Source organism: Eleutherodactylus coqui, chromosome 1 (genome assembly GCF_035609145.1).
Source record: "Eleutherodactylus coqui strain aEleCoq1 chromosome 1, aEleCoq1.hap1, whole genome shotgun sequence".
In the NCBI taxonomy this organism is placed as follows: Eukaryota; Metazoa; Chordata; class Amphibia; order Anura; family Eleutherodactylidae; genus Eleutherodactylus; species Eleutherodactylus coqui.
Window position 1 is genome coordinate 49,172,115 of NC_089837.1, and position 13,758 is coordinate 49,185,872.

At 47.0% G+C, this 13,758-nt stretch overlaps 1 protein-coding gene across 1 annotated transcript in view; it reads left to right on the forward strand.

Annotated features, from left to right (window-relative positions):
• The first annotated feature begins 614 nt into the window (after positions 1-614).
• Positions 615-13,758, forward strand: part of LOC136620552 (cytochrome P450 2K6-like) — a 58,458-nt gene continuing 45,314 nt past the window's right edge. The window contains exon 1 of the mRNA XM_066595404.1: positions 615-840. Coding sequence (XP_066451501.1) covers positions 649-840 — 192 coding nt within the window. The 5' untranslated portion in view covers positions 615-648. The remainder of the gene's footprint in view (positions 841-13,758) is intronic.

Consider the following 13,758-nt stretch of genomic DNA (forward strand, 5'->3'; position numbering starts at 1 on the left):
GCCATTTTTAATGTTACAATTATGTTGTGTGAGGCGTATTTTTTTATTTATTATTTGCTCTACCAATATATTGTTTTTTACACGGACATTCTAATAAATAAATTTTGTTTTTACTGTCACAATTTAATCTTTGTTTTAACATTATTGTTTCATTACCCGAATAATTCTCTCTTGTTTTATGAGTAATGTGTGAGCAACATTGACATCTTGTTTTACCACATTTAAACAATCCACCTGATTCATTACCAAATAATTGTTTGTTTTTCATAGCAGAGGGAGCCGGAATGTTTTTTAGAGTTTTATTTCTTTTAAATACAATATTTTTTTTCAAAAATTTGCATGACAGCTGGTAAAATCTAGGAAGCTATTCATGTCAACCTTTTAAAAATGCACATCCATGCCGATCTAGCGAAGTACACTATAGCTCTTTCCCTACAGCACACCGGTGCGGAGCTCTGGCTCTGGATCTGGCAATTTAATTACAGTCTGTATTTGCAATCGTTGTTTATTTAAGGAGTCTAAAAATTAAATAAAGAAAGCGACAAAGTTTATCACGTGGAGAATGATTAGCCGGATCTGTAAATCATCTCCTGTTTGATAAAGGCTATGAAAGAAGGGAATATTGTGCAGCTGACATTGGGAGCCGCTATGGATTGCTCGTTCTCTACACTGACGCTCTATATACTGCCACTCCTGCTAGTTCTATACATTCTGAAAAGCCTGAAGTTATGGACCTCTGACACTTCTGCTGGAAATTTTCCTCCTGGACCCCCGAGATTGCCGGTGATTGGAAATCTACACATGATAAATCTCGGAAGGCCTAGTGAAAGTCTTATGAAGGTAATTCACGATAAGTCTCCAATATATAGGATTGAGTGCTACAACATATGTGTAATTACATTATGCATTACATACTAATTTCATTCTACTTAAAGGGGTCAACCAATGTTACAAAAGCATGGCTTCTTTGTTCCAGACACAGCTCCACCCCTATCCTCAAGTTATGGAAGGTACGGTGGAAAGCCCCATTTACTTCAACGGAGCTGAGTTGCAATACCAGATACATCCTGTGCAAAAGTGTGGTGCTGTTTCTGGAAGAAAGTAGCCATGTTTTCTTGGTCAGCCTATTTAACTCCTTTCCGGCACCTGGGGCATTTGGTGAAAGTTATTTTATGGTTATGTCACAGTGACGGCTTAGGATCAAGAGCTGTGTCCGTGCCATTGCGTACAGGTGCCAGCTGTATTATACACCTGGTATGCCATATGATAAATGATCATCCCAAACACTGACATTTCATTCCATAGATTTGAGGTCCCTAACCTTTTGTACCTTGAGAGCCACATTCATCTTTGATCAATGGTCAGGAGCCTCATTCATGTCAAAGGTAAAGAGACATTTTTAGGCTATGGCTACACTGCATCTTGCCATTCTGCCAAAGGTAGCACCATGGCCCTACTGCATCACAACTTAATGTAAGCAAATGCGATAAAGTCATGACTAGCAAGTAACTGCAACCTGTTAATCACAAGAAATCCAAACCTGATGACGTCACTTGTACTCAGATGCAATGTCGCAGGGCTATAATGCAATCTTTGGCCACAAGACCCATGTCGCACCAAAAGTCACTATGTGGACCTAGTATAGCTGTGCAGAAAGTAGTAGATCTTATATACCAACGAAACTGGAAGATTTGGTAGTTAGAATATGTCTGCAATAATGTCAATTCTGTGAATACTCCTTTAAATATGAATGTGACAATGAGTTGGTCAAACAAGTTGGGGTGAAGGGATGGCAGACACAATTGTTTAAATAGATGGAGCCTATAGGGGCGTGTGGTTGTGTCTACTGCACAAATTGTGGTATTACATATACTGTTATTAGGAGGGATCTTTGCCCTAACACTCGGGTACAAATAAGCCATGCCGTCTTGTGATTCAGTTCTTTTGGCTAGTCTGAGTAAGGGCTCATGCACACAAGCATGAAATTCATGCTAAAGGTAGCCACTAGAGATGAGCGAGCATGCTTGTTGGAGCATTAGCATACTTGAAAGTACTCGTTACTCGAGCGAGCACCACGCAGTACTCAGGTGCTCGAGAAAATTTCACCCTCTCCTCCCCACATGTTTATTTTTTGCTAAAATGTATGCAAAATAGTATTTTGCATACACTTTAGCAAAAAATAGACAGTGTAAAATGAGTACAGACTTGTTATACAGTGCGGATGGACAGGATACACACTAAATTATTTTGAATGGAGTCTGTCATTCATTCGGCGAGAGCTGCCTGTGATTGGCTGAGCGCCTCAGCCAATCACAATCAGCTCTTTCAGCAGGCGGGGATTTTAAATCCCCACCTGCTGATAAGTCAGCACTACAGAGCAGGGGCAGTGCAGAGAAGACGCGGCTGAGCCCTGGTAGCTGAAGGGAAGTAAGTATGTTTTTTTTTTTTTTTACACTACTTTTACTATTTTTTCAGGGAGGGGCTTATATTTAAAGCCCTTCCATGAAATCCAATGACAGGGAGCGGGCAGCAGGATCCTCAGGTAGGGAATTGAAGAATTCCTCTGCTGCATCTGTCACAGATGTGGCAGGTGCAGCAGCAGGGAATTCTTTTTACGAGCGGGGATGAAGGAAACATCCCCGCGGTGGACACGGCAGTGGCGGAGAGGTAAGTTTTATTTTAATTTTTTTTCACTAAAATTATTGTTTTTGAGGGAAGGGCTTATATGTAAAGCCCTTCCATGAAAAACAGTTCAGGGGTGCTGGCAGACCATATTTTCCAATGGAGCCGCCGACAGCAGCCGCGGCTCCATTGAAAAATGCTCGAGTCTCCTATTGACTTCTATGGGGTTCGTTACTCGAAATGAGCTCTCGAGCATTACAAAAAGTTTGGCTCAAGTAACGAGCACCCAAGCATTTTGGTGCTCCCTCATCTCTATTAGCGACCTAAACAAATTGCGTTATCAAGCCACAAGCCTAATTAGTGGTGAAATTGCCCATTCACACTATTGGGAGCTGGATGGTGCTTTAAAAAAACTCTGCTGCTTCTGGAGGAGAGAGGTGAATGAAAGCCCTGGGGGAACCTCCTTCTCTGCAGGACTTCCCTTCATCTCAGTTTTTATTGGTACCATCTGGGTTACATTTTTTTTGTATAATTTTGGGAGGCAAAAGGAACAAAATAAGCATTTTGCCTCCATTTTTTTAGGGGTCTTTCTTTATGGCTTTTTCCATGCAGAATAAATGGTGTGTTCAATTTATTGTACTGGTCGTTACAGATATGATGATATCAAATATATGGGTTATTAAATACATTAAAACAATTTTATACAAACTGGGGAAAATAGGCAAAAAAAATTTTATTTTATTTTATTTTTTTTATCTGTAGGGGAATGGAATCATAATAGCTCTGATGGCTATGATAATGCATTGCAGTACTTCTGTGTTGCAATTATTATTGTTCCAAATAGCAACCTCCCCATGGTGGGTCTGGACATCAGTGTCTTGTATCCATTTGCGATGGCAACCCACCGCCCGCGGAGATTACATTGCAGAGTGCTGATGACATCAGAGAGAGCACGCTCCCTCTGTGAACTTTTTATATGCCGCAGTGTACTTGGATCACAGCGTGGGAGGGGTTAAGAGTGTGGTTCAATACTCTCATTGATCCCCTATATTGCAGAGGAAGGCTGGCTACGGGATCCAAGTTTACAAGCTGTTAAGTTAAGCACGCCCCAGCCAGGTCGTAAACTTATGTCCTATGGCATTAATGGGTTAAAGAATCCTAATTCCCCCCCCCCCCCCCCCCAAAAAAAAAAATAAAAAAATAAATATATATATATATATATTTAGACACACAAAAAGGAAAGGGGGATACCTTCCCTCCACCTTCTCACCTCTCTCCCTCACCTTTTCTAGATCCCATCAACTTTTGTACAATACCCCAGTGTAACCAGCACTCCATGTGAAGTATCCATTTCCGAAGACATAGCCTCTCTAATCTTTGCAACAAAACCCTTCTGCTGTTGGGAAGGGGGGATGGAGTGAGGGCAGGTTGCATCCAATAGAATACTCTATGATTTCCCAAAAGAGTGTGATACTCGTTGACTTTCAGATATTTACTATCGCTAATATAGCCTTGCTGAAAATTGCCATTTAGTTGCTATACTTCGTCTTTGATGGCCGTCTGCCTTCGCTGCTCTTCTTTTATTGGCTATTCTGAGGGTTTGCTCGGACAACCAACAGCGTAGTTTTTCTTGCTTCTTATAGGTGAGATGCTTACTGGCTGTTTCCATAACTGCGGGCTATATATCATGGCATAGTGCCTCTGGATGCTTTTCTGATGGGTCAAGCATTTTAAATCTGTTTGCTACCTCAATGGTGTATGATTGGGGGATTTTAGAAGAGTCAAATTTTCTCAATAGGGCACCTTTGTTAATGTAAAGAATTCAATCTTGATCTTGGCTGCAAGGAGTTCATGATCAGAGCTGCAGTTGGCGCCAGAAAAGGGTTTTATTGCAATGACTGAACTTCGCCAACGATGATGACACAGGATGTAATTAATCTGATTTCGATAAAGGCCTTCGGGAGATGTCCAAGTGTACAGTCGGCGTTTGGGTTGCATAAACCATGTGTGCCTTATCTTGAGATGATTTTTTTTCTTGGTGAACTCTACCAGGTGATCATGGGCTTCATTTTTCACAAAGTCCAAATCTTCCTGTAATGGCTGCTTCTGACTGGCTGCTGACTTTGGAATTGAAATAGCCCACAATGTAAATGATATCCTCCTCTGGCACTTCTTTTAGAGTTTTCTGGACTTTGGCATTAAAACCTACAATGATTTCTTCATTGGCATCCATTGTTGAGCGATAGACATGTAAGATTGAGAGGTTCACTGGCTCACCACGTATCTGGATGGGTTATGATAGTCACTGATTGTTCTAAAACTTGCCTTTTTGGTCCATTTGATCATAATATAATCTATTTCATTCCTCTTCAATGGCTAATACTGTCAGAGCTGATACTGGCATAGATTTCAACTAGAGATGAACGAACGTACTCGTCCAAGCTTGATACTCGTTCGAGTATTAGCGAGTTCGAGATGCTTGTTACTTGAGGTGAGCACCACGCGATGTTCGAGTTACTTTCATCTCTGAGACGCTAGCGCGCTTTTCTGGCCAATAGAAAGAAAGGGAAGGCATTACAACTTCCCCCTGTGACGTTCAAGCCCTATACCACCTCCCTGCAGTGAGTGGCTGGCGAGATCAGGTGTCACCGGAGTATTTAAATCGGCCCCTCCCGCGGCTCGCCACAGATGCATTCTGACATAGATCAGGGAAAGTGCTGCTGATGCTGGAGCTGCTATAGGGAGAGTGTTAGGAGTTATTTTAGGCTGCAAGAACCCCAACGGTCCTTCTTAGGGCCACATCTGACCGTGTGCAGTACTGTTGAGGCTGCTTTTAGCAGTGTTGCACTTTTTTTTTTTTTGTATATCGGCCGTGCAGAGCATTGCGTCCTCAGTCTGCAGTCATTGTACATAGTATAGGGCCAGTACTGGTGAGGCAGGGACAGTGGGAAAGGTGAAAGAGATATACTGTCTATATAGGCAGTGGGCTTTTTCAAACAAATTTGGGGAAACAAATATAAATTTGGGCTGCCTGTGACCGTCCTCAGTGTACTGCGTCTCTGCTGGGGGTAGTAGTCATAATTAATACGCAGCTAAGTGTTACAGCAGGCTTGCGCAAAAGTGTTTCCTGGCCCTGCGTTGCCCGTTACATCACCGCCGTCATCCCGTCCAGAGGGAAACAGTCTGCAGTCATTGTACATAGTATATTGCCAGTAGTGGTGAGGCAGGGACAATGGGAAAGGTGAAAGAGATATACTGTCTATATAGGCAGTGGGCTTTTTCAAAAAAATTTGGGAAAAATACTATCTTTGGGCTGCCTGTGACCGTCTAGAGTGTACTGCGTCTCTGCTGGGGGTAGTAGTCCTAATTAATATGCAGCTAAGTGTTACAGTAGGCTTGCGCAAAATTCTTTCCTGGCTCTGCGTTGCCCGTTACATCACCGCCGTCATCCCGTCCAGAGGGAAACAGTCTGCAGTAATTTTACATAGTATAGGGCCAGTAGTGGTGAGGCAGGGACAGTGGAAAAGGTGAAAGAGATATACTGTCTATATAGGCAGTGGGCTTTTTCAAACAAATTTGGGAAAAATACTATCTTTGGGCTGCCTGTGACCGTCTTGAGTGTACTGCGTCTCTGCTGGGGGTAGTAGTCCTAATTAATGCACAGCTAAGTGTTACAGCAGGCTTGCACAAAATTCTTTCCTGGCTCTGCGTTGCCCATTACATCACCACCGTCATCCCGTCCGGAGGGAAACAGTATACATATATACGCTGTCTACAGTATCTGTCTGCTGTTTCAGCTCAGCCTTTAAAAAAATAGAAGCAAAATACTTAAGGCCTACTAGTGGCCTTTGGACACTTGACTGCTTCTGCGCTGTGAATTCCACTAGCTCAGTCATACGTACCTACGTCTCACTACTGGCTTGCGCAAAATTCTTTCCTGGCTCTGCTGTGCGTTCCGTAAGCAAAGTCAGCCTCCAACCACAGGCCAATAAGCGGCACATTTAATTACAGCGTTCTGTTTCTGCACTACTGGTAATACACCATGCTGAGGGGTAGGGGTAGGCCTAGAGGACGTGGACGCGGGCGAGGACGCAGAGGCCCAAGTCAGGGTGTGGGCACAGGCCGAGCTCCTGATCCAGGTGTATCGCAGCCGACTGCTGCGGGATTAGGAGAGAGGCACGTTTCTGGCGTCCCCACATTCATCTCACACTTAATGGGTCCACGCAGTAGACCTTTATTAGAAAATGAGCAGTGTGAGCAGGTCCTGTCGTGGATGGCAGAAAGGGCATCCAGCAATCTATCGACCACCCAGAGTTCTGCGCCATCCACTGCTGCAACTCTGAATCCTCTGGCTGCTGCTCCTCCTTCCTCCCAGTCTCCTCACTCCATTACAATGACACATTCTGAGGAGCAGGCAAACTCCCAGGAACTGTTCTCGGGCCCCTGCCCAGAATGGGCAGCATTGGTTCCTCTCCCACCGGAGGAGTTTGTCGTGACCGATACCCAACCTTTGGAAAGTTCCCGGGGTCCGGGGGATGAGGCTGGGGACTTCCGGCAACTGTCTCAAGAGCTTTCAGTGGGTGAGGAGGACGACGACGATGAGACACAGTTGTCTTCAGAGGGGGATGCATGTGCAGCAGCAGGACAGGTTGGAAGAGGCAGTGCGGTGGCCAGGGGTAGAGGCAGGGCCAGACCGAATAATCCACCAACTGTTTCCCAAAGCGCCCCCACGCGCCATGCCACCCTGCAGAGGCCGAGGTGCTCAAAGGTCTGGCAGTTTTTCACTGAGAGTGCAGACGACCGACGAACAGTGGTGTACAACCTTTGTCGCGCCAAGATCAGCCGGGGAGCCACCACCACCAGCCTCACCACCACCAGCATGCGCAGGCATATGATGGCCAAGCACCACACAAGGTGGGACGAAGGCCGTTCACCGCCTCCGGTTTGCACCACTGCCTCTCCCCCTGTGCCCCAACCTGCCACTGAGATCCAACCCCCCTCTCAGGACACATGACCGTCCCCGGCCTCGACCCACACCCTCACCTCCTCTGTCCTCGGCCCCATCCACCATTGTCTCTCAGCACATTGTCCAGCCGTCGCTAGCGCAAGTGTTTGAGCGCAAGTACGCTGCCATGCACCCGCACGCTCAAGCGTTAAACGTGCACATAGCCAAATTGATCAGCCTGGAGATGCTGCTGTATAGGCTTGTGGAAAGGGAAGCTTTCAAAACATGATGGCGGCGGCGGCCCCGCGCTATTTGGTTCCCAGTCGCCACTACTTTTCCCGATGTGCCGTCCCAGCCCTGCACGACCACGTCTCCCGCAACATTGTACGCGCCCCCACCAACGCGGTTACTGCCAAGGTCCACTTAACAACGGACACGTGGACAAGCACAGGCGGGCAGGGCCACTATATCTCCCTGACGGCACATTGGGTGAATTTAGTGGAGGCTGGGACCGAGTCAGAGCCTGGGACCGCTCACGTCCTACCCACCCCCAGAATTGCGGGCCCCAGCTCGGTGCTGGTATCTGCGGCGGTGTATGCTTCCTCCACTAAACCACCCTCCTCCTCCTACGCAACCTCTGTCTCGCAATCAAGATGTTGCAGCAGCAGCACGTCGCCAGCAGTCGGTGTCGCACGGCGTGGCAGCACAGAGGTGGCCAAGCGTCAGCAGGCCGTGCTGAAACTACTCAGCTTAGGAGAGAAGAGGCCCACAGCCCACGAACTGCTGCAGGGTCTGACAGAGCAGACCGACCGCTGGCTTTCACCGCTGAGCCTCCAACCGGGCATGTGTGTGACAACGGCTGTAACCTGGTGGCGGCTCTGCAGCTCGGCAGCCTCACGCACGTGCCATGCCTGGCTCACATCTTTAATTTGGTGGTTCAGCGCTTTCTGAAAAGCTACCCACGCTTGTCAGACCTGCTCGGAAAGGTGCGCCGCCTCAGCGCACATTTCCGCAAGTCCAACACGGACGCTGCCACCCTGCGCACCCTGCAACATCAGTTTAATCTGCCAGTGCACTGACTGCTGTGCGACGTGCCCACACGGTGGAACTCTACGCTCCACATGTTGACCAGGCTCTATGAGCAGCGTAGAGCTATAGTGGAATACCAACTCCAACATGGGCAGCGTAGTGGGAGTCAGCCTCCTCAATTCTTTACAGAAGAGTGGGCCTGGTTGGCAGACAGCTGCCAGGTCCTTGGAAACTTTGAGGAGTCTACCCAGATGGTGAGTGGCGATGCTGCAATCATTAGCGTCACCATTCCTCTGCTATGCCTTTTGAGAAGTTCCCTGCAAAGCATAAAGGCAGACGCTTTGCGCTTGGGAACGGAGGCAGGGGAAGACAGTATGTCACTGGATAGTCAGAGCACCCTCCTGTCTATATCTCAGCGCGTTGAGGAGGAGGAGGAGGAGGGGGAGGAGCATGAGGAGGAGGGGTAAGAGACAGCTTGGCCCACTGCTGAGGGTACCCATGCTGCTTGCCTGTCATCCTTTCAGCGTGTATGGCCTGAGGAGGAGGAGGAGGATCCTGAAAGTGATCTTCCTAGTGAGGACAGCTATGTGTTGCATACAGGTACCCTGGCACACATGGCTGACTTCATGTTAGGATGCCTTTCTCGTGACCCTCGCGTTACACGCATTCTGGCCACTACGGATTACTGGGTGTACACACTGCTCGACCCACGGTATAAGGAGAACCTTTCCACTCTCATACCCAAAGAGGAAAGGGGTTCGAGAGTGATGCTATACCACAGGACCCCGGCGGACAAACTGATGGTAAAATTCCCATCCGACAGCGCTAGTGGCAGAAGACGCAGTTCTGAGGGCCAGGTAGCAGGGGAGGCACGGAGATCAGCCAGCATGTACAACACAGGCAGGGGAACACTGTCCAAGGCCTTTGACAGCTTTAGGGCTCCCCAGCAAGACTGTGTCACCGCTCCCCAGTCAAGGCTGAGTCGGCGGGAGCACTGTAAAAGGATGGTGAGGGAGTACGTAGACGATCGCACGACCGTCCTCCGTGACGCCTCTGCCCCCTACAACTACTGGGTGCCGAAGCTGGACACGTGGCCTGAACACGCGCTGTATGCCCTGGAGGTGCTTGCTTGTCCTGCGGCTAGCGTCTTGTCAGAGAGGGTGTTTAGTACGGCTGGGGGAATCATCACGGATAAGCGTACCCGCCTGTCAAACGACAGTGCCGACAGGCTTACAATCATAAAGATGAACAAAGCCTGGATTTCCCCAGACTTCTCTTCTCCACCAGCGGACAGCAGCGATACCTAAACAATACGCAGGCTGCACCCGCGGATGGAAGCATCATTCTCTATCACCATAAAAAACGGGGACCTTTTAGCTTCATCAATCTGTGTATTATATTCATCCTCCTCCTCCTGCTCCTCCTCCTGAAACCTCACGTAATCACGCTGAGTGGGCAATTTTTCTTAGGCCCACAAGGCTCAGCCATATAACTTTTGTAAACAATGTTTATACGTTTCAATTCTCAATTCAATAAAGCGTTGAAACTTTCACCTGAACCAATTTTTATTTTAACTGGGCCGCCTACAGGCCTAGTTACAAATTAAGCCACATTAACCAAAACGATTAATGGGTTTCACCTGCCCTCTTGGTTGGGCATGGGCAATTTTTCTGAAGTACATTTGTACTGTTGGTACACCAATTTTTTCGGGCCCTCGCCTACATTGTAATCCTAGTAATTTTTAGCCCACCTGCATTAAAGCTGACATTACCTCAGCTGTGCTGGGCACTGCAATGGGATATATTTATGTACCGCCGGAGGCTTTCTGGGACCCACCCATGCTATCGGTCCACACGGAGTTGTAACTGCATGTGTCCACTTCTAAAGAACCCCAGTCTGACTGGGGCATGCAGTGTGGGTCGAAGACCACCTGCATTAAACCTGACGTTACCTCAGCTGTGATGGGCACTGCAATGGGATTTATTTATGTACCGCCGGTGGGTTCCAGGGAGCCACCCATGCTGTCGGTCCACACGGAGTTGTAACTGCATGTGTTCACTTCTAAAGAACCCCAGTCTGACTGGGGCATGCAGTGTGGGTCGAAGACCACCTGCATTAAAGCTGACGTTACCTCAGCTGTGATGGGCACTGCAATGGGATTTATTTATGTACCGCCGGTGGGTTCCAGGGAGCCACCCATGCTGTCGGTCCACACGGAGTTGTAACTGCATGTGTCCACTTCTAAAGAACCCCAGTCTGACTGGGGCATGCAGTGTGGGTCGAAGACCACCTGCATTAAAGCTGACGTTACCTCAGCTGTGATGGGCACTGCAATGGGATTTATTTATGTACCGCCGGTGGGTTCCAGGGAGCCACCCATGCTGTGGGTCCATAGGGACTTCACATTAGGGATTTGTACCTGCCAGTGTCTATGTATTAAAAACCCCGGTCAGACTGGGGATGCACTGTGGGCCGAAGACCACCTGCATTAAACCTGACGCTACCTCAGCTGTGCTGGGCACTGCATTGGGATATATTTATGTACCGCCGGTGGCTTCCTGGGACCCACCCATGCTGTCGGTCCACACAGAGTTGTAACTGCATGTGTCCACTTCTAAAGAACCCCAGTCTGACTGGGGCATGCATTGTGGGCCGAAGCCCACCTGCATTAAACCTGACGTTACCTCAGCTGTGATGGGCAATGCAATGGGATTTATTTATGTACAGCCGGTGGGTTCCAGGGAGCCACCCATGCTGTGGGTGCACAAGGAATTCCCATTGCGGAGTTGTACCTGCCTGTGACTATTTATAAAAAACCCCGGTCTGACTGGGCCTGCAGACACCTTGACAGAATGAATAGTGTGTGGCACATGGGTTCCCCATTGCTATGCCCACGTGTGCAGCTCGGGATGGAGGTGGCACAGGATTGGATTTCTCATTGCTTCTGTACAGCATTATAGGCTATCACCCCGCCCCTTTTAAAGATTGTCGCTGCCTAGCCGTGCCAACCCTCTGCAGTGTGTGCCTGCGGTTCCTCCTCATGGCAGACGCGCTTATAAATAGACATGAGGGTGGTGTGGCATGAGGGCAGCTGAAGGCTGCACAGGGACACTTTGGTGTGCGCTGTGGACACTGGGTCGTGCGGTGGGGGGGGGGGTTGGGCAGCATGTAACCCAGGAGAAGTGGCAGCGGAGTGTCATGCAGGCAGTGATTGTGCTTTGTTGGAGGTAGTGTGGTGCTTAGTTAAGGTATGCATTGCTAATGAGGGTTTTTTAGAAGTAAAAATTGTTGGGAGGGGGGGGGGGGCACTCTTGCCGCTATTGTGGCTTAATAGTGGGACCTGGGAACTTGAGATGCACCCCAACATGCAGCCCCTCGCCTGCCCTATCCGTTGCTGTGTCGTTCCCATCACTTTTTTGAATTGCCCAGATTTTCACAAATGGAAACCTTAGCGAGCATCGGCGATATACAAAAATGCTCAAGTCGCCCATTGACTTCAATGGGGTTCGTTACTCGAAACGAACCCTCGAGCATCGTGAAAATTTTGTCTCGAGTAACGAGCACCCGAGCATTTCGGTGCTCGCTCATCTCTAAGTTCAACCAAACGAAAGCAGTACAAAACCGAAAAACATGGAGGGAGGGAGCCGTTATGGTCGCCGAGGTTCGTAAATGACTAAAAAGACGACAACAACAATATGGCCTAAATCTTTTTCTTTCTCTTACCTTTTATTGTGAATGGTTGTCAATGGGAAATCATTTGTCTATACAAATAAGATATTATGCCATTCGTAGCTCCAGAACACCCAAGAAAACTCACCAAAGAGTGTTGGACCGTAAGCACAACACTGGCCCGGCAGCAAATGCATGTGGTCAGTCAGGGAACTGGAAAAATAACTGAGGAACTCGTAAAGTTTTCTACATTGTTAAAACTATAAAAAGACAAATCATCAGCATGCTCTATCTGATGAGGAAATGCTGCTTATTTTACTGCAGGAATCATTCATTGCAATGAGTTAATTCCACAGGGAAAATCTGCATAAAATCCGCATACAACTTTTGGTGCAGATTTCCTTCCCGATGTGTGATTGTACCATTAGAGCAGTCTAGCATCCTGTGCTACTTCATCCAGTAAGAAAGGTCCTGATGAAGGCCTGACAGACGGATAACTAAATGGAGAAAAAAACAGCATAACTGATCCAATTGTAGTATACCATACCAGGCAGTCCCCATTAACCCCTTAGTGATGGAGCTTTTTTGCTTTTTTCCATTTTCGTTTCTTTCCTCCTCCCTTTTAAAAAAATCGTAACTCCTTTATTTATCCATCGACATCGCTGTATGAAGGCTTGTTTTTTGTGGCGCCAGTTGTATTTTTCAATGGTGCTATTTAATGTACCTTTTAATGCACTGAGAAACTTTAAAAAAAATCTAAGTAAAGAGAAATGGAAAAAAGTGACATTCTGCCATCTTTCAGTGCGTCCTGTTTCTACGGCGCACAAACTGCAACAAAAATGACCTGATAACTTTATTCTATGGGTCAGTACGATTACTACGATACCAAACTTAGGTTGTTTTTTTTGCTGTACTACTTGTATTTTTTTTAAAGATATTAAATTTTTTAAAATTATTTTCTGTCTCCATTTTCTGTGCATAATATTTTTTTTATTTTTCTGTTGACCTAGTTGTCTGAGGGCTCATTTTGTGCGGTATGTCCTGTCGTTTCCGATGGTACTATTTTGGAATACAAACAACTTTTTAATCACTTTTTATTACATTTTTTCTTGGAGATAGGGTGACCAAAAAAGCACATTTCTGGCATTCTGTTTTTTGGACGACGTTCACCATGTGGGGTAAATAATGCATTAGTGTGATAGATCGGCCTTTTATAGACGCAGCGATAGCAAACACGTATTTCTGCTTTATTATTTAAAATTTTTTATTGCAAATATGCAATTTTTTTTTTTTAATTAATAAAACTGTGTTTTTATTTTTACACTTTCTTTTAGTCCCCGAGGGGGACCACAACCAGTGATGCTTTGATTGCTTCTGCAGTGTGATGCAATGCCATATAATTACATCATACTGCATTCTGACAGGCAGCCTACCAAGCCACCTCACGGGGACAGCTTGATGGGCAGCCTGCCAAGACAGCCATGGGGCTTTTC